We start from the raw sequence: 20018 nt of genomic DNA, 5'->3' as shown, positions 1-20018 counted from the left end.
AAACTTGAATGGACTAGTTATTCAATTTAAGTAATTCAGATGGAAAAAGCATTCCTTCTGTCACTAAGGGTAAGGTTCAGCTTCTCTCTGAAAATTGTGCACTGAGATTTTTTTTTTAATGCAGGTGTGCATGATATATGAACTTTACAGCTTTACAGATATATGAACTTTACATTAGACATGCATATCCAACATTGCCACTTAACTAAAACGTTATTTCATTGTCTTGATTGTCACCAGCAATGAATGTTCATTAGAACTTGTTCTAGCCAGTATCATTTTGAGTATGTTTGCACATATTGTAAATCAAAATGAAAAATACTTATTTTTTTACTTTGGCAAAAATCTCACTCGTAGAATCCTCTGTGAATATTAAATTCATGTTTCTGAAGTCAGATAAGTAATTTTTAGCTAAGAAATATAAGCACTCAATATTAGATCTCAGATCATAATTAACAGACTTTCATTGCAAACCTAAACATTGACAAATACTCTAGTGTTTTGGCAGTGGGTAGGCAATTCCAATGAAAATTAACACAAATCTTTCATTAACCCATCTTCCTCTGCACCATACTCTGATTTTTGGTGCCTGGGACTGCCTGACCTTGTTCGGATCATACCTTTTTATGGGTTTTTTGTTCACAATTACACATGAGTGTACAAATGGACCCAAATGATGAATGTTAGAGCATAAACCCAAATATTAGTTCTATTTTTGAAATACTGTTGTGTGTAAGAAAATTTAACTCAAATGTTACTGCCCAGATTAAATTCACTTTTTCAATAAGCTAAGCTTCTCCAGTTTGCGTCAATGGCTTTTAGTTTGAAGGCTGCTAAAGATATCTTAAATACTGGCATGATTTTTTGTTTTTTGTCAACAATTGATAGTTCATTTCAAAACATGGAATGCTTATTTTAGACAACAGAAAAGTTAAAGGTAGTGAAGTTACTTTGTAATAGAGACAGAAGTCTCTCACTCTCACTCTCACTCACAGGCTTTTTTACCCTGTTTGCCTTTTCATGGGCAAGACTGAAAGGGCTGGCATAGATAGTATTGTGTAATTGAAGGGTTTCTTACTGCACTTGCTAAAAATCAAGTATGTACCTCACTAAATCTGTTTTGGTTGGCTGTTTTGGGTCTTTTTTAATCTCCTTTTTAAATGAAGAAAATGTAAAATGGAGTAGTTGTGTCAGCCTTAAGCCGCTCCAGGCCATTTGTTATTAAGAAAAACTCAATGTTATTAACGTGTTCATGTTACAGTTCTATTCCTTGATCTTTTGGGCTAGTTATTTGAGCTCAGAGATGCACGCCTGTCCTTTGGGTTCTATGTCAGTAGATTATTAAGACGTGGGTTTTTTCCATCATTGGAACACTAAGTAATTTCCTTGCACAGGCAAAGATGAGTTTAGTTGCATGTGTCTTTGGAGCAAAACTTTAAATAAATAGTGTTTTTCTGTATTATCTGATCTCTTTTCATAGTTTATTTTTCTGGCTTTTTCTAACTAGGATTCACCAATTTTTTTTCAATGAATAGCTTAATTTTCTATCTGTTTATTTTGAGATAGACATGAATACTACTTAAAATGTGTTCTCTGTTTTCAAGATGTTGACAAGAACTTAGTTGCACAGAAGTCAGTCATACGGAGCAGGAGTGCATATGTGTGCAGATGGGTGCAGACAGACCCAGCATCCTCTGTCCTTGATTGAAGTTGGCCAGACAGTGTAGGACTGTGTCCAGCCTAATATACCCTGCTTCTCAGCAGGTTTTATTAGTGTGGGCACAGTGCTGTGCTAACACAGCTACATGACTTGTGAACTAGAGCTGGCTCGTGTCCGGCCAGCTTGGAGTATGGTCTGACTGAGCTCATGTCTGACTGAATTATCTGTGTACATGTGCCCATTCTCTCCATTGTTAATGCCAAAGATAAATTTCCATCACAAAACAAAAGAATGACTGTCTCTTGAACTTCAGGATTATAAAAGAGTTGACAACAGGTATCATAATATCGTCCGTAAATGAAATGGCATGCTTCAGCTTTTTCTGCAGAATTTTCAACAAGATAGGTATGACATTGGAGAATAGGAATGTCCGAGAACTATGCTTTTCTTAAAAAAACAAACAAAAACAAAAAAACCCACCACAAACACACACACAAACAAACAAACAAACAAAAAACCAAACAGAAAAACCACCACAATTTGTTTTGTGTGCAAAGCTGTTAGAGGGAAAAGATGAGTTTTGGTTTACTAGAAAGGACAGGCAGGTTTGGTTTTAAATGACAAGAAGATGCCTTCAGCAGGTACACAGTGCAGGGAGTGAGTAAAGCCAAATTGAATCTGACCGTTAAAATGAAATGTTTGCTTTACATAGGTAACATCTTGAGTGGCTTAGCTTAGAGACTTTGTTTTTGTTTTATTTTGTTAGGCTTTAATGAGGGCAAGTGCCTCTGACTGGAATTGGGCTGTTTGCCAGTAGTTTAATAGTTAACTTGCAGTTTATGCAAACATTTGGAACCTACTTCTTGCCAGCTGGCTTCCTGGTATATCACTTTGATGTGTGCCTTGGGAAGGTTGAAATGAAAGTTGTGAGTGCCTTGGGATACTTTTCAGACTACTGACTCAGAAACGTAAGTTGAGTCAATAGTGCAACCAGGTCCTGGCCAAAGAAGTGAAGAGAGGAAGAAGCTCCACCCACACATGGTGGTCCACTGGCCTGTGATCTAAGATGAGCTGGATTCTCTTCAGTGTAATTGAGGTTGTCAGCTTCCATGACACACAATGTTCTTTTTTTCAGATTGTACAGAAAAAGTCCGACATGTTAGCTCCTGGATGTTCTGGGTGGAAAGTAAGGGGCGTAAATGATGTTTATTCTGAGTGTTTACTACTGGTTACATGGACATGTCTGATCTTAGCACAGACATTTCAGATCAGTCCCGTCTCCTTTATTGGACTTGAAACTTTGGGCTACATATACATACTGAAACTGAAACTTGCTCTATTCATTAGCCTGTTAAAAGAAGACAGCAATTAAGTGTGTAATTAATTGAGTGTAATATTCTGTGTTCTGGATGTTTTTTTACTTTCCTGCAGTCTTGGCAGAAAACTCCCTGTTGAGGCTAGAAGCAATGTACTTTTGGTGTAGAGTAGATATTAAGCTCTTTAAGAAAAAATAAACCCTGGAGCATCTCTGGCTTCTTTTCAGGTGGTTTTGGAAAATCATTTGATATCCTAGCGCTCTCTTCGTTCAGGGTTGTTGGAGTTATAAACTGGAAATGTTTCAAGGGCAAGTATTTCTTGCCTACTCAATGATTCAGTTTCTCCAATAATATCTTTATAATAGGTCTGGTTTCTAATACAATACCCGCTTTGGATATGTGGATCTCTTTATTGCTAGAAATATGTATTAATTTTGTCCTCTTCAAGGTGGATGGCTTTTCAACTAAACCAGCCATTCCTTGTACTCCTTTTCTTTCATAAATGCTATTTTAATTATTTTGTTTCTCTTTTTTTAGGTCCTCTGCTTGGCCATATGAATTATTCTTTATCATCTTTTTTTTTTCTAAATCTAAGGAAAAAACCCACATTTTTAAAAGTATTAGTATTTTTGAGGTATATTTAAAAAAATTAGAAAAACTGTAGAAGAAGCTATTTTTTTTCCTTAGTTCTTAACCGTAGAATAACATAACCACAGATTAAGGCACCAAATTATACTAGTTTATATGTTTTCATTTAATGCACCAGATATTTTATGAAACAAATCTGTTTCATACAAGGGAACTTGTATGGAAGGAAATAGAATTGAAGGCATAATACTGTAGTTCACCCCTTTTACTTCTTTCTTGATACTAGTTTGGAACAGTTCTGGATTGTAAATTAAGATGAACATGCTTTGGTTTGATTGTAGGATTCCAGGTTACCTGCTTCTACAGCTCCTTGTGACTGAATTGACCAAAGAGTTGTGTTCAGTTCACTCACAGACAGAAAAAGCATTTATCTGAAACAGGTTAGTATTTTCTGTCAGTATGGTGACAGCGTGCTCTCAGTTCTGTAGGAGGGGTTATAATCTATAGGGAATGAGAGGCTTGAGAGCAGCTCTGCAGAGATGGAGCTGGGGGTCCTGTGTCAATGGCAAGCTGAACGTGAGCCAACAGTGAGCCCTGGCAGCCAAGAGGGCCAGCCATGCCCTGGGGTGCATCGAGCCCTGCATCGCAGCTGGTCGAGGGAGGGGATTGTCCCGCCCTGCCCTGTGCTGGTGCCGCCTCACCTTGAGAGCTGTGTGCAGTTTTGGGCACCACAGGACATTAAGGATATAAAGCTACTAGAGAGTGTCCAGAGGAGGGCCATGAAGTTGGTGAAGGGTTTAGAGGAAAAACCGTACAAAGAGTGGCTAAAGTCGCTTGGTTTGTTCAGCCTGGAGGAGGCTGAGGGGGAGACTTCATGGCGGTCTGCAGCTTCCTCACAAGGGGAGGAGGAGGGGCAGGCACTGATCTCTTCTTTCTGGTGACCAACGACAGGACCTGAGGGAATGGCAGGAAGATGTGCCAGGGGCGGTTTAGGTTGGATATTAGGAAAAGATTCTTCCCCCAGAGGGTGGTGGAGCACTGGAACAGGCTCCCCAGGGAGGCAGTCACAGTGCCAAGCCTGACAATACTCAAGGAGCGCTTGGATAAGGCCCTCAGAGACATGGGGTGAATTTTGGGGTTGTCCTGTTCAGAGACCGGAGTTGGACTCGATGATCCTTGTGGGTCCCTTCCAACTCAGGACACTCTATGATTCTAATCATCAGATACCTATCCTTACAGTCTGTCCTTTTTTACTTTAAAGGATGTAGGAGGTTTCTTATGTGTGGCACACTCCATGCTTACCTCTGTGGTCACAGCCTTTCAGAACAATTTTATCAATCCAAGAATTACTTTCTTATCCTCTTATAATTTTGGGTTCTACTAATTTTTTTTCTCTCTTGGGTCTTTATATGATAGGGATACAATTAGAGGAAAACACCTGTCCACACCTTGTGCTTCAGGCCCTTAAGACCAGTATTGTGTATAGTCAGCCGTCATTCAAATGGTTTATGGGTGCTGTTGTAGTTACAGCAAGACCTTCTGGACTGATTTTTGGTTTCTGCATGGTAAAAGCTATGAAGCAAATGATCCAATTTTTACATTTGTGGCTGGCATTTTGACACTAATAGAACACCTTAGGACTGGAGTGTGAGATTTTGATTTCTTTTAGGATGTTTTCATGTCTTCTGATTGGCAGTATTAGGTCATTCTGAATTTGTCCTCAGCTGTCTTGTTGAAGATGGTATGATGAAGCTGAATTTTTTTAGAAGGCAGTTCATTTCCTTCAATACAGCCCTTAACCTAAGAAGTTTTAGGTACAGTGGAAAGGAACTGTGAAACTGAGTTGCACTAATAGATTTTTGTTTTCTATCATGAAACAATATATAGTGTAGAAAAATGTTTCATTCCTGGTAAAAAAAAGCTGTAAAATAAAAATACAGTAGTTATGGTGTAGAATGGGAAATGTTGGTCTTAACCTTCGTTTGCTTATTTTGAGAACTGTGAAATAACTGGAAAGCAGGGTTGTTATGAAGTAGCATATTACAGTTGTGCTTTGGGATGCCAAGTGTTAAAAGAAAAACTTTCCATTAATAAAAAGACACTTGAGCACATCTTTAGCCTTTAAGCTAATTCTGATTGGTATATCATTCTTTTAGAACTCTGTTTTCCACCCAGAACAGTCTATCTTTTACACAGAAAGTTGTGCAAACAATGTAAAAAGACTGTCTGGTGAATGATACATTACCTATCTCACAGTGCTAACAAGGATAGGAAGACAGTTATTTATCTTCACAAACAGAAATGTGAGCTTCCTACTTTTAACCTAAACACTTTCAAACTGAAAAATAACACTCTGGGCTTATTCCCAGCAAAGGAAATCCTCCATTTCCCATGTATTGGCTGAGAGACACTGTACCACTTATCGCACATATATAGAAGGAAAACACCAACGTGTGATAATCAGGAAACAATTTCTGGTCTTCCTGTGAAACTTGTTTTAGATTAATTTTGGTGCTGGTGATGTAGTAGTTCAACATCATGTGTAAATTATGAAGGTGTACGATCCCTCCTTACTGCTGTTGTGGGTGACAGTACAACAGGCAGCACTTCTTCGTTGTTATTTTTTTAAGATAGCAGCATGCTGACTGTTAAGTCCATACTTCCTTATAGTTTGCATCATACCCTTCATAGAGCAAAAGAGAAAACTCTTAAAAACAGAAGCTTTACTGAATTACACTGGGTGGTTGCTCTGCCCGTTGATAGACTCACATGTTTTTTAGTGTTCTGACTGTTCCTTAGGTAATTGGTAGTATGGGACCCTCTGTTCTTGCGTTCCTATTTTGAGAAAACAGGTTTTGAGGGGTAGGGGTACTCACCTTTCAAGTGGTAGAAAATTTAAGCCTTGTGTATCTGAAAGATATTTTTTATTTCTTAAATTGCACTTGTTCTTTCCTTTAGGCCATCTATTCTTTACCTGTTTTCTGAAAATTTAAAGATGCAGTTGCTCAGCTTCAGTCAGTGAAGAAAGAAGCAGTCACAGATAATGAAACTATGTAATTGCTGAAAGGGCATTTTGTACTATACTGTAGTCTATTGGCATGTAATAAGAATTAGTATCTTAGCTTCTGGATCAGAAAACAGCACGTGAGAATTTTCTGTGTGATGCTTTCAAGTATTTCATTATATTTGAAAGCAGAGGCAAGTGATTCTTGTGGATCTGTATTGTCATCTTCTGTGCTGCACTCAGTGGTAAATCAAATGTGTTGTGATTTATGACCATTCTGTACAGAAATAGTAACAAAGTTGTGAGGATTTAAGATTTCTATCACACAAACCTGAGAGATAAATAAAACCATCAAATAGTGAAAGCTTTCAAATATATATTTGGAAGATGTTTCCTACTCAAAGAAAATTATTTCATAAGTTATATAAAATTTCTTCTCACGAGCATTATGCTCTGTAAAGAGTAGGCTGGTTTATACTCAGGTTATCTTCATTATCTGTCTGGAGGAGTTGCACATTCCCAGCAGGTAGTTGCTTTTCCTTCTCTTTCTGTTATCTGGCAGTAATTGTATAAACTCACAGAGCACTCTTCCTCCCAGGTTTAAAAAAAGCAATTAAGCTGCTGTGGTAGGGGGTTATTAGAAGCTCACATGTTCCTAGATTTCCAGTAGTCAGCTATGCAAGGTAGACGTACAGCTGGATTTGCCATTACCTTTATATCTGTAGCATCCCTCAAATTTTCCTAACATGTAGGTCGTGCTCTGAACTCCAGTACAGTAAGTTTTGTTTTCATGACTGTAAAGGTACTTATGCTGTAACATTCCTTGGCATCTGGCTTGTACTGTGAGAGCGCTGTTGTTCCCAGTCGCTTTAAAGCATGAGAGGCAAGTCCCACACGGTGTGACAGTTGGGAAGTTTCCTGTCCCATCAGAGACATGGAGAAGGGGACTTGCCAGGACTTTGCTTTTCTGGCTCATTCTTAGTTCTTCTTGTTAATTTAGATTGCAATCAGAGGCTATTATGTACATACCAGAATCAGTGCACATGTTGTTGTCATCTCTATTAGTAGTGGAAGTTTTGTTCGTTGATGGCCCATGCCCTTAGTATTGCAAGAAATGCTATTATATTTTGAGAAGCAGATTTCTGACCACATTGGAACAGGTCGAAGCTGTATAAAAGTTCTCTCCTGTAAGAAAAAGACCAAGGCAGTTATGGAGTCTCCCAGCTGCCATTCCGTTATCTGTGTCCCCTGCAGTTACAACTGTAAAAGCAGGGGGAGAACTTTGTGAGAGATTTATTCTTTGAAGAGTATTGTAATAAGGTGGGCTTTTTTTTGTTAGACTTCATATAAAATGTGGAGGAGGTGTGTTTGTGAAGGGGGTTGTGCTGGTTCAGTGGCGTTGAGTCACTGAACAGTATGTTGGCTTCGTGAAGGGTCTAATGAATATTGGAACCTATGCAAAAGAAACTGGTAAAAGTACGTAGTCAGATGTGGTAGGGAATGGGTGGTGTGGATGGCCACAGTAAAATGTGGTTTCTGCCTTTTATCATCAGCAAGGCATTAGATCAGCTGATCATACCTGATCTGCACCTTTTCTTTTCATGGATAAAGAAACAGACCATCAGCAGATGTTCACAGGTAAAGAAGTCCTGTTAAAGTGAGTCTCAGCTGAACTTACTGTACGGTAACCTAGCTAAGTGCCTCTATTATTACAGCAGATATGCTATAGAAGCTGCTATATTGTAATAAGAACAGACTTCCAAGAACTTTTAATTCATTTCCAGCTGATACTTACGGGAAAGTGTTTGAAGCAGGTCATGTTTGTAACACGTGCTTTGAGAAGCCAGTCTCTCCTTAGCTCTTGAGCTTCATTTGATTGACTTAATGTGAAAATAGTGGGTTCTTGTACTCCAAGTTTCTATCTGTTTTTCTGACCTCAAATCATCTCAGCTCCAATTGTCTAAAGACCTAAAACATGCAGGGAGTCTGATAAATAAACAGATCCATAGCAGTAGTGGCAAGTGTTTATCTTCTATGTATGTCAGCATGTCAGAACATGATAGGGGTATTGGTGAAAGCATCAGATTCCGTACTCTTAACGCCACTGCTGCCAAGTTACAAATGACTTGTGAGAAGTGTCCCTTTTTCTTCCTGTCTTGTGAGGAAGAGAACTATTCTGCTAATCTTATTTACAGTTTTAAGGAGTAATTTCCTTTGCTGAAAAATTGTTATTCTTATCTTGGCGCGCACTTTTTTCCCCCAACGTTATGAGCAACAGAACCTCCTTCAAAAGAAGGTGGCTTCACCGAGAAGACAGTGAGAGCAGACCTGTGACAAGTTAACTGACTGTAGTATCTGTCAGATCAGAGAATGAGAGAGATAAAAAAAAAAAAACAACACAACAACAAAAAACAAAACACTACTATAAAGCCAAATTGCTTAGGTTTAGAAAAAGCAGTACTTACTATCTGATAAATACCAGGGCAGAAAGATTTAGTATCTCATTCCTAGAAGATGTGTGCAAGTTCCTGCAGCAGTTTTTGTTTAACACTGGGAAGATCTTAAAAGCAACATTTCCTTTAACATGCTCTCTAAGGAGTAAAACCTCCAAATTGTTGATTTGGCAGCTTCCATAGCGTAGTGAAAGGTAGGAAAACCAACCTCTCTCAGATTGATGAATCTGCCAAAAATGTCTGGATGTGCTGGAGTTAGGATGAAAGAAAGAGCCAATTCGTTGTATAGTTCAGTGAAATTTATGAGTGTGTGGGCTTAAAACCAAATGCAACGCTCTTGTCAGTGGTATGCCGAAAAGGAAGAATGTGCTGTTCAGTCTCTCTTGGTCATAGCTGTACTCCAGTGAGCTACTTGATGGCTGTAAAAGCATCAAATCCACCATAAAGCGTAGGGTGAATAAAAGCATGAAATGATGAAAACCGAAAATATATGGGAGATTTGGAGTTTATTCCCAAACCCCATTTAATTTTGAGAATTAAAGAATTTTATTCAGTACATTAAATGTGTTTACTCAAGAGATTAACAGGGCATAATTGGAGTTGACTGTAGAGTGTTCATAGGGAGAAACTAGACTAGGAAGGAACGGCAGAATAAAATTCAACATCACAGATTGTTCAGAACATGTTGGTTGCTAAGGGAAATGCACTGTGTATGGAAACATAGTGGACAGAAACATAACAAGGTAACGCAATCACCAGGCTCCTTTCTAGCACAAGCTAATCTCTGGGGCGCTCTGAAGTTCTTCTGCTGGGTATGACTGAAGCCCAAAAGCGTAGAAACAAGAATGGAGAGCCACAGCTTTTCATGTCTACAAGCTAGAAATAATCCATCAGATTTTTGAGAGTTACCAGTTGCAATTGATGGAACCTTGATTGTTAACAAAGTATAATAACAAGGTATTCTTTCTTCTCTTGCCTTTTCGATGCCTATAGATGGAAACTTTTCAAAGTTATTACCTATTGAGATCTGTCTAATTCTTAAAATTAGAGAACAAAACGTTGAAAACAGTACTCTTAAAATGAATAGTAATTAATTACTCATGTAATTGCATTAATTAAGCTTGGCTATGCAATTAGGGAGCTAATTATGTTTAAAACGCAATTGCACATTTCAATCACTGCCCACACCCTGGGGATCACCCATTTTTTTTCTCCTCCCTCATTAGACCTTCTGTAATCTCCTTCTGTTAAATGGCATGATTGAAGCTGAGAATATGCAGGCATAAATGTGCATTTACTTTCTCCAGAAAATGTGTCCTGTTAAAACTTTAAAATGCTTTTTATTGTGCCATCTTATTTAAAAAAATCAAAATGAACATTTTCATTATTATTATTTTTTGTCTCCTCCAAAGAATTATTGTAGTCTCCTGGAGGTAGGTAGGTATGTGAAGTCATTGAGTTGTATGTGTAAATATATTTAATTTAAAAAAATTATAATCTGGAAAAGAATCTCTCTATGTTAAAGTGCTTTAAGTTTGGGCTGGTTTTGTGTTTTGTTTTGTGTTTTTTTTTTTTTTTTTTTTTTTCTTTTTTTAATGGGACAGAGGAATGGAGGAGCTTCCTTGCATCATGGACTCCGGTCCCATTTTACCACAAGCAATCAGATTGTATAATTTTATTCTATGAATATGTCGGATTTAATCTGAAAATTAGTTTTCTTCCTCATTATTTCCGTTAAAAGGCTGTTCAAGAGTCACGTTCCCCTGACTAAACTAGAAAAGCTAACTTTTCTAGTTTATGATGTCATTGTGATAACTTTGCATGTATTTATTCTTAAGCAAGCATTGTGCAAGGATCAGAAATCATCCCAGCAGCCTTTCACTGTACTTGCTACCATATGCATTCATGTATCCTGAACATTATTGCCTGGAGTTGTACAAGATGTACACTGAGTCATTATTCCTATCCTATACAAATACAATGGCTGTATATGACTATTTTATTGTCTTGTGATCAGATAGTATAATTTTTTCCTATTCTGTTCCTTACAGCTGATAGTGATTGGCTATCCATTTCACCTGATTTCCAGCATTTTCATTTTCAAGGTAGCTTTTTTCCCCTGAGAGATACTGACCCTTCTTTTGTGACAGCTTGTCATCAGCAGATTTTATTGGCATTTTCCTACTATATGTGGCAGTCATTAATGAAAATATTTAATAGCACAGTCCTTGAGCTTCAGTTGTAACTCCTTTCTGTGCAGTAATTCCCCTTTCAGCATAAACTGTTTCTTGTAAAGGCAAGGTAGGAGCTGGCTAACGGTTATTAAAAAATCTCATCGTGACTAGTAATTTTATACAATATACTGTACCCAGACCTCTGAAAGCCTTAAAGATATGCTATTTTCGTTGTAGTCGACATTGTTCAAAAAGGATGGCAGTAGATTATTTCACTAAAACTCTACATTTTTGCTACCTGGTTAAGGTCTTACAGTCTAACTAAAATCCATAGAAGATAGCACAACAAACAATTTGAAGATTTTTGAAAGTAACTTTTACTTTTAAAATATGTTATGATAGAACAGTGATATGAAGTTCTGTACTTTCTATTAACAGTATTATTTTACTATGGCATGATACAGCATTACAGTGTTAATTTTTGTGAAACTGTGAAGCTTCTGTGAAACTGCATGTTGCTGTCTTGTACAGCTAGAGCAGCTAATACTTCTGCTTTCTAAAGGCTCTGGAAATCTTTTATTCAATGAAGTTAGTTTTCTAGCCATATTTCAGGCAGTTTAAACTTTGCAAATGCTGGTTAATTATTTTCAAATCTGATTTATGCTATCTGTGAACATTTTGCATGTTTTTGATCACTAACATACATCAATGAAGGTTGGGAGGAGTTTCTACTGTCTGACTCTTAATATATTTTGACATCTTATTTACAGGTGAATGGTTTATCACTGCCTTGTGTGAAATCTTCCAGGGACTTATTATTTAACATCCTGAAAAATAGATTTTAGAACCTCTTTTGAACCTCTGAGAAGAAAAGAGCAACTGTTCCGTTCTCATGTAGAACTGATCCCTTGAAAACTTCAAACAGATACTTAACAGTATTTGTCTGTATGTGCATTCAGAGTAATTTAATTTAGATCTCATGACATCTGACTCTGGAAGCTTCTACACATCCTAGGCTGCTTTTGAGTTGTTGAGCATGTTTAGTACTAGGATTAGACCCAGTTTTTCTGTGGCTCTAAGGGCTCTGCAGAGCTGGCTGTCAAATTGTTGAGTGGCATTTAAAAGTGGTGTCTGGTGTTCCAGATTGAAGATAAGGAGTATCTGTTGTGGGTTGGGAATAATACCTGCTCTGTCCTAGGGTTCATTAATTTCAGGGGAACTACAGACCGATGACAGGATGGTATTTTCTACAGCAGTGTTCAGGAATTAGGCATGGCCATAAGTACAGGGCATCACAGAGCTGTACCATGTAAGTGCTGCTACAAGAATATTAAGTTAAACATCTTGTAAAATTGAATACAAATAACTTATTTTACAACATTTAAAAAATATTCTTCTGTCAACATTTTTCTCTTCCCTTTCTTGAACAGTTTGGCCTTGCAGGTGTTCTCTGCTTGGTTGCATGATAGATTACTCATCGTATTTTGTGTTTTCTGTCTATTTTTTTTTAACTTCAGACATTCTAATGTGTACTAACAAAAATTTGGCATTAGATGGCATCATACTAATAATTACAAAGTCTACACCTTTTCTGCTGTGGCTTGGTATCAGACACGAAAGGCAATGGCAAGGTGTCTGTATTATGTGCGTATCGCAGTGGGAAGTCCCCTGTGGGAAGTCTAGCCACATGGCTCATCCGTGGGGAGGAGAGGGCCATGCTCATGGGCTGCTCCTCAGCCCCTGCCCAGCATGACCCAGCCGCCAACTCTGTCTTGCAGTGTGTTGGGGGATAACTGCATTTTGGTCACCTCATGGGTACTATTTCCAGTCAGTTGAGGAAGAGAGTGCCAGGAGGGGAGGAGAGCAGGGAGCAGCCCACCCAGCTTGCTGCCAGCGGGGTCCAGCCTGCAGGTGAGGCTCCTCTGTTGATAGGCAAAAATATTTTCAAAGATAATCTTGACTTTCACCAGCAATTGGAGGAAATTGTCTCAAGAAGTGGTTATCCTACTGAAAATAGATGATTAATGAAAATAGCAAAAATATTGGTTCAATCACAGTTGGTGATTGTCTGGTTTTCCTGTCCTAAGACATATTTGAGTAAAAACTGGGTGTAGATGTGCACTCACTAATGATTTTTCCCATTAGCTGTGTGCAACTTCTCTAAAACTTGCCAAGAAACCTATTTGGTATATCATATGTATTGTAAAAATGAGATCTGTCAGTTTAGTTCCATGCAATTACCTACCTCGATAACATTTTCTTGCTGTTCATTCCAGTGCATTTTTCTCCCTTAGATATGGTAGAATTGTACAGTCCCAATCTAAATTGACAAGTACATTTATTAACCTACCCAACCTCCACAGTTTTGTGGCTGGTTTGCTAGTTTTGGTGGGGATGGTGTACCAGGCTGTGGTGGTGCTGGTGCTGGGTGGCAGGAGCTCCAAGGGGTCCTGAAGGGTCCCCCCCTGCTGTTCTGCACCCGCTGTGTGGAAACACGTGAACTGGTGGGGACAGACAGTTTTCACCTCTCCGCCTCATCCTTGGTGGCCCGGTGCACACCAGCCCTCTGAACTGTGACATTTGTACCTGGGCACAGGAACAGTGGAGCCGGCTGTTTCAGAGTGCACCATCCTAGGATGTCTGTTGGTTGGCAGTGGATGACAGAGGAGCATTAAACTCTGCAGTTAAAATGCAGTGGCAATTAAATTCTGTGAAGAATTACTATTGCAAGAGAAGGACACTTCCTGTTTGTTTTTGTCATTGTGACTGGTGTTGTTTGCCTACTCTATTTTTAAATTTCTTCCTAAGCTTTAAAAAAAGGTTCCATTTTAATACACAAAGCAAAGCTCCTAAGGTGTCCTAGAATAGGTAGGCAAGTGGTTTCAGCAGGGTGGGAGAGAGGGAAACAAGGCAATAAAACTTACACAAACATCTCTGTAGGGTTTTCCTTTTCATCAGTTTACATGTGAAATTTGAATAATGGTTGGACTTTCTATTTTTTCCTGATATTCTGCCACTGCTTTTTTCCATTAATTATCTCATTTCCCCCCCCCCCCCCCCCTTGTTTTCTATGATCTGATCACCCAGCTTGCTCCACAGTTTATAATGAATAATCAGTTCTTTTGGCTTTGTGTTCCATGGCACAGATTATGTGCAGTGAAAGGTTTTACTCCCAATATCAGGTATTAACTACAGGGCTGCTTGGAACAGTGAGTGGACCTACAGCTGAAGAGCAGATAAACTGTTCTCCCTTATTTGTGAGGCTTCTGCTTTAGTTATTAATTTGAATATTTACACCAGTCCAGATTCCATTGGCGGATTACCTTAACTGGTTGGAGTGGCCTGAATTCTAATGAGTAACAGGCACTTTGTGAGGCTTGAGCAGATAGTGTCGTAAACATGGAAGTGATGAAAAAGGTTAAGTGAAGTGATAGAGATCTTTACATGATGAGTGAGCAAGATGGAATGACAGGGAACTTTTTATTTAGTGGAAATGGATGTAAATCTGGGATTCTCTGATCTCATTTCTAATAACCTTCAGTAGAGAAACTTGTACAGATAAATTTTGTTTAGTTAGTAAGCAACTTGTTTTTTTTCTAAGAAAGACAAATTGTTTTATCCAAAACAAAAATACAGATAAACTTTAGAGAAGATTCTTCCACCCCAGTCATGTTTTGACAATCTGGTAATGAAGCACTAATAACTGATTTCTTGAATGGCATGAAAGCCAGTGCTATGTTTAATATATCTGGTCTGCTTCTGTATTAATATTAAAGTTTGCTTTTTAGATTTGAAGAAGTGGCTTTGGGGGAAATAAGTGAAAAATTTAAAACCTCAGTGGAGACAAAAGCATCTTCAATGTTGGCAAGAACTCAATCTGAATGTTATATAGTGTTTAAGCTGAGTGTTACTGGAGTGGATACGGGGGTTTGGTTAATTCATTAAGAAGGTAACATCTTTCCTGTTAGGGACATTAGGTCTTTCCTTGGAAGCTCTTACTAATTGGAATGAAATATGTAGCACTGTTAAAAACTGCAGCTTCTTTTTTTTTTTCCTTTTTTTTTTTTCATTTGGCATGTTATGGTTCTCAGCTAGGGCTGAAATCTTGCAAAGATAAGTCTTACTTGGTATAGAGACAATAGTCGTCTATAATATTATTGTCTGGAGTGTTGCAGTCTAGATTATTAGTAGACTATTATGGTCTAGAATACAATTTTATAATTTTTTGTGTATTGTTGTCTTCAGAAGAAGACTTTTCAATGAGTAGTAACGCATTTGTCTTTAAATGTGCATTATCTTACACTGTTACCACACTATCATGTGAAAACAAACTGTATGTATTTTTAATGTATAAAATCACTCTACTTCTTTCCATAAGCAAATAAGATCTTAAAAATATTAGTTTTGAATCACAACCATTCCTATGGTCATGTTGACTGCAGAGTTTTTAACATGAATTTTTAGGAAACAAATCAGAAGCCTCATTAAAAGTTCCACTCTAGGAGTTAACTGGCCACTTTATGTTCTAAAATGTCAGCTGATTTGCTCTAGAGAGAAAAACGTAGTATTGTATTTTTCCATTCAGCTGACTCTCCTACTAAAATAATAATATTGGAACAGCTGAGTATGGCTTCATGCATCAGGATAGAGAGGGATTTCAATCAGAACAGCGGGAGGAAAAAGTGAAGGGAGCTAATTGTTAACTTGGGAAATTGGAGGAAGCTTATATGGAAAAGTACATTGATAGTGCAACATAATACTGTTCAAAAAATCTTTTGCCTCATGGTGGAAATATGCAGGTTCTTAAATATTTCCCATTATCTGTTCATACAGCCTGGGTTTGTCCTTAAATAAAAATACATGAAATATACCTGTGGTGTTTTAATTAAAATAAATAGGGCAGAATAGGGTTTAATATGATTGTGTAGTGAACATAATGAGTTCAAGATCCAAAAGTGCTTTACAGATTAGTTGCTATCTAGTGCCATTAGTTCAAAATTTTAGTTATAATGTTTGGCTCTGAGCTTTTAAGGAATTAATCAGTCAGCTGGTACCACCTGAAACAGTTAAACTCAAAACCTCTAGATTGTTGGTCTCAAACAAATGAGCTAAATTAAAATAACACTTACATAATCTATAGTACTACTTACTGGTAATGAAAGCAATAGGTTTGTGTTCTCTAACTACTCTTGCTCTTAGAGTCTGATTGCAGAGGGATTCATTTGCTACTCCATTACAGCATAGTAGATAAGAGCCTAACTGTAGTTTTTTTCTGTAAGAATACATGTTATAACTTTCTATAATATCCACAGGTTTTAGGACCTGCCCCAAAATGGTGTTCCTTCTTGGACAACTTGACTGAAGAACTAGAAGAGAATCCAGAGAGCACGGTTTATGATGATTACAAATTTGTTACCAGAAAAGACCTTGAAAATTTAGGTAAAACGGTTGAATCTCCTCTTTAGCCGACTTCTTTGTTCAGATTTTGATCATTTACACATGTGAGTGTTGTAGTTCGGATGTAATGTATGAGGACTGCTAGAAACTCACTGGCAGTAGTTTCATCCAGGCCTGGTTATTCATATACCGGACTGATGGCTTTATTTTCTTTGGTTTCCAACCAGTGCAACAATAGATATTTGTGTTTCTCAGATTTTTATCCCAAAAAGAAGATAGATATGTGCTGATTTAATATGTCTAGGCATCTGTTGTGTGTGTTTTCAGACACTAAGCGAAAGGCACAGGAAGAGAAGTTGGTGTAGTTTTCAAAATACTTTTGAGGTGCTTAAATTATATGTTGGAACTCACAGCAAAATTAGGCAAAGATTCACCTGCCAAAGGCTACACTAATTGAATCTAGTAATTTCCAGGAAATACAAATCATTCTAGGGCTAATACAAACACAGTTTCAAGGAACTGGAATGCTGAAAATTATATGGCAAAAAAGGTAAGCATACTTCTTCCAAGGTAGTCCTTTTTCTGTCCATTACATATTTTGATTGCAATGTTTTGCTCCAGTTTAATTTACTTAGTTTACCTCTGAACATGGGAGTTGGGTTTGGCCCAGCAGGAGGCCATACAAGGAGGAGGTCATCCTAAGCACCTGCATCTTCAGCGTTAAGTGTTCTAGAGTAGGTACTCTGAATGTAGCCCGCAGACCCCTATCCCAGTCTTAAGGCAGTGAGGCAATGTAGTGTTATCTGCAGAGAGACTTGAAGGGGAATGTGTATTCTGTTTTAAATTCACTGTAATGTAGTCAAATGCCTTTCCCTGTAAGTGCAAGCTTTCAAATGAAGAACTAGCTTTAAAAAACCCTGACGTATGAAATACAAAATACCCTTTATATTACTAGCCATTAGCTGGAGTAATCTCATTTTGACATATGCAGGAAGATTGTTTCCTGGAAACAGTTAAAAACATTTTTAGACAGCTTTGTTTTCTGAGTTGCGCAGTGGTTTCTCGCTTTTTCTTTGCCATTTGGTTCTAGAAAAAGTTTGTTAATTCTTAATTTCTAAAGATTTGGGGTCTGTAGAGGATATTTTGGTATAAAAAGCTTCTCCTTTTCTCAGTCTTGGAATTTTGTGAAGTTACATGGAAGGAAAATCAGAGAGCTCTTAAGTATTTTCATTCTTACTTAGGTTAGGGCCTAGGGTGACAGTTTTATGAACTGGTGTGGTACTGTATTTTTTTTCAACATGTTGATTCTTCAAAGATAGTGACCCAAGGCAAAACTCTTTAATTAAAAACATCTCTATACCACACTAAAAAAGAGGTTGCCAAACGTTTATGGACTTTAAAAAAATCCTCTTGAATTTTTCTTTGTAAACTTTTACAGAGCATAGTGCATGCGGGCATTTTTAAAAAGTGCATAGTAACATGTATTATGACAAGAAAAATGGATTTTGTTGCTCTGAAGAAGCTCAAATTTCTTGCTGGCCAAACTGATTTTTTTTTTTTTTTTTTTTGCGGTTTTACTTAGTCCTGATGTAGTGGATGTGGCTGTTAGATTGATGGGTTGTGTTGGCAGTGCTTGTTTGTCTTGAATTGGTTAAGTGAAGTGGCAAGCTTGGAATAGGAGTTCTTTATGTATGAAAGCTCTTTGAAATCCTCTGTAACTATTTTCCCAGGCCTTGCTCATCTCATTGGATCATCATTGCTCAGAGCATACATGCATGGCTTTTTCATGGACATAAGACTTTATCATAAGGTAAATAAGGCTGATCCTTGTCAACTTTTATTTTTAACAATAAAATATGCATGTTGGGTTTTTGTTGGCTTTGGGTTGCGTTTTTCTTTTTTGTGGGTTTTTTGGTTTGGTCATCCCCCCCAATAACAAACTGTGTCCTATATTAACTTTTACTTCCTCCTGCTTGTTCAAAGGCAAAAATGATGGCCAACCCCTTTGCCTATGAAGAATACAGAAGAGAGAAAATAAGGCAGAAGATAGAAGAAACACGTGCACAGAGAGTTCAGCTAAAGGTAAGTCCTGTAAACAATTAGTATACTTACTCTTAGTGAACAGTTTTCCTTGAAGACATTCTTAAGTGCATCTCTGGGATGTAGTGATTCTGGGTTTGATTCTGTCTTAAAATCAGAAACACAAAGTGATTTCTAGAACTTTTTGAACAGAACCATAAAATCCCATGCATGTGATTCCCACAGATGAGAAAGATACCAAACTGTAAAAGAACAGCTCTCATCACATTTGCCACCTGAGCAGATACCCCGCTGGTAAAACTTGCAGCTTCTACTTCTGTCATTTAGCTAAATGACTTAAGCCATTAAAACATAATACTCTGGAAAGTAGTATTATGTTTATAACTAGGAGCTTTCTAGATTGAATTGCCCAACATACAAGGAGAAATAATTGCTTTTAAAGTACTGAAGCTGATGCATTACAAGGAAAAAATGATACAGAAGTTCTGCGTAAATTTCCTCTGAGTGCTATTGCTTTACTAGTATCTAGAAATATTTGGAACCAGTCAAGGAGCTTTTCAGCAAGAGTTATAAAAATGAATAAGAATTCTCTCTTCACCACACCTAGGAATGTAAAGCATGTAGTTTTTTGCATGTTTAAGAGTAATTTACTGATTAATTGCTTTCCTCTGTTTAGAAACTTCCAAAAGTCAACAAAGAGCTTGCACTCAAACTGATTGAAGAAGAAGGAGAAGAGCAACAGGTTACTAAGAAAAGGAGGCAGAAGGTGAGCTTTTGTTTTGGAGACTTCTCTAACTGGGAGCACAGAAATAGTAATGCTAGCAGTATTGATTATTTTGTTCTTGTTGTTGCTAGCTCGGGGGTGTTTTTTGTTGGTTTTGTTTTGATTTTTTTGGGGGGATGTCTGTTTTTTGTTTGGTTTTGTTTGGGTTTTTATTTGATTGATTGTTATCTGGCCAGATTCAAAATTCCATTGTTTTCTGTTTCTCAAATAGCTTGTTCTAGTAGGTGGCTTTAAGGTTGACTTCACTGTACCTGCAGCACCAAAAAGGCTTAAAATTACTAAATAATCACTGTGAAGATGATGTGGGCTTTGTAGGACTCCAGAAGCAAGCTAAATGCAGAGTCAATACCAAAGTTGCTCTAAAAAGACCTGTTGTTTGCATCTGTTGGTATTTTGGTGGTGACCATGACAAGATAGATGTTATCTGTAAAACTGAAGATCCAGTTGCATTTCTTTGTGTACACTTTTAGCTACATTTTATAAAATAGCCAAAATTATTTGCTCATACGCAACAGGAATTCTTCCTGATGTTGAAAATAATCCAGTTTTTATCCTAAGTGAAGGCTAAAGGAAAACAAGAGTTAATGTTTAATACCTGGGGG

At 37.6% G+C, this 20018-nt stretch overlaps 1 protein-coding gene across 1 annotated transcript in view; it reads left to right on the top strand.

Annotated features, from left to right (window-relative positions):
• The window catches only part of NOL10 (nucleolar protein 10), a 53362-nt gene that overhangs the window by 22112 nt on the left and 11232 nt on the right, over positions 1 to 20018 (top strand). Inside the window, exons 14-17 of the mRNA XM_064448038.1 lie at positions 16508 to 16634; positions 18323 to 18402; positions 18576 to 18674; positions 19309 to 19398. Of these exons, the coding sequence (XP_064304108.1) occupies positions 16508 to 16634; positions 18323 to 18402; positions 18576 to 18674; positions 19309 to 19398 (396 nt within the window). The remainder of the gene's footprint in view (positions 1 to 16507; positions 16635 to 18322; positions 18403 to 18575; positions 18675 to 19308; positions 19399 to 20018) is intronic.

This window comes from Phalacrocorax carbo, chromosome 3 (genome assembly GCF_963921805.1).
Source record: "Phalacrocorax carbo chromosome 3, bPhaCar2.1, whole genome shotgun sequence".
In the NCBI taxonomy this organism is placed as follows: domain Eukaryota; kingdom Metazoa; phylum Chordata; class Aves; order Suliformes; family Phalacrocoracidae; genus Phalacrocorax; species Phalacrocorax carbo.
The sequence above is the reverse complement of the archived record's forward strand: the minus strand, read 5'-3'. Positions and strand labels throughout refer to the sequence as shown.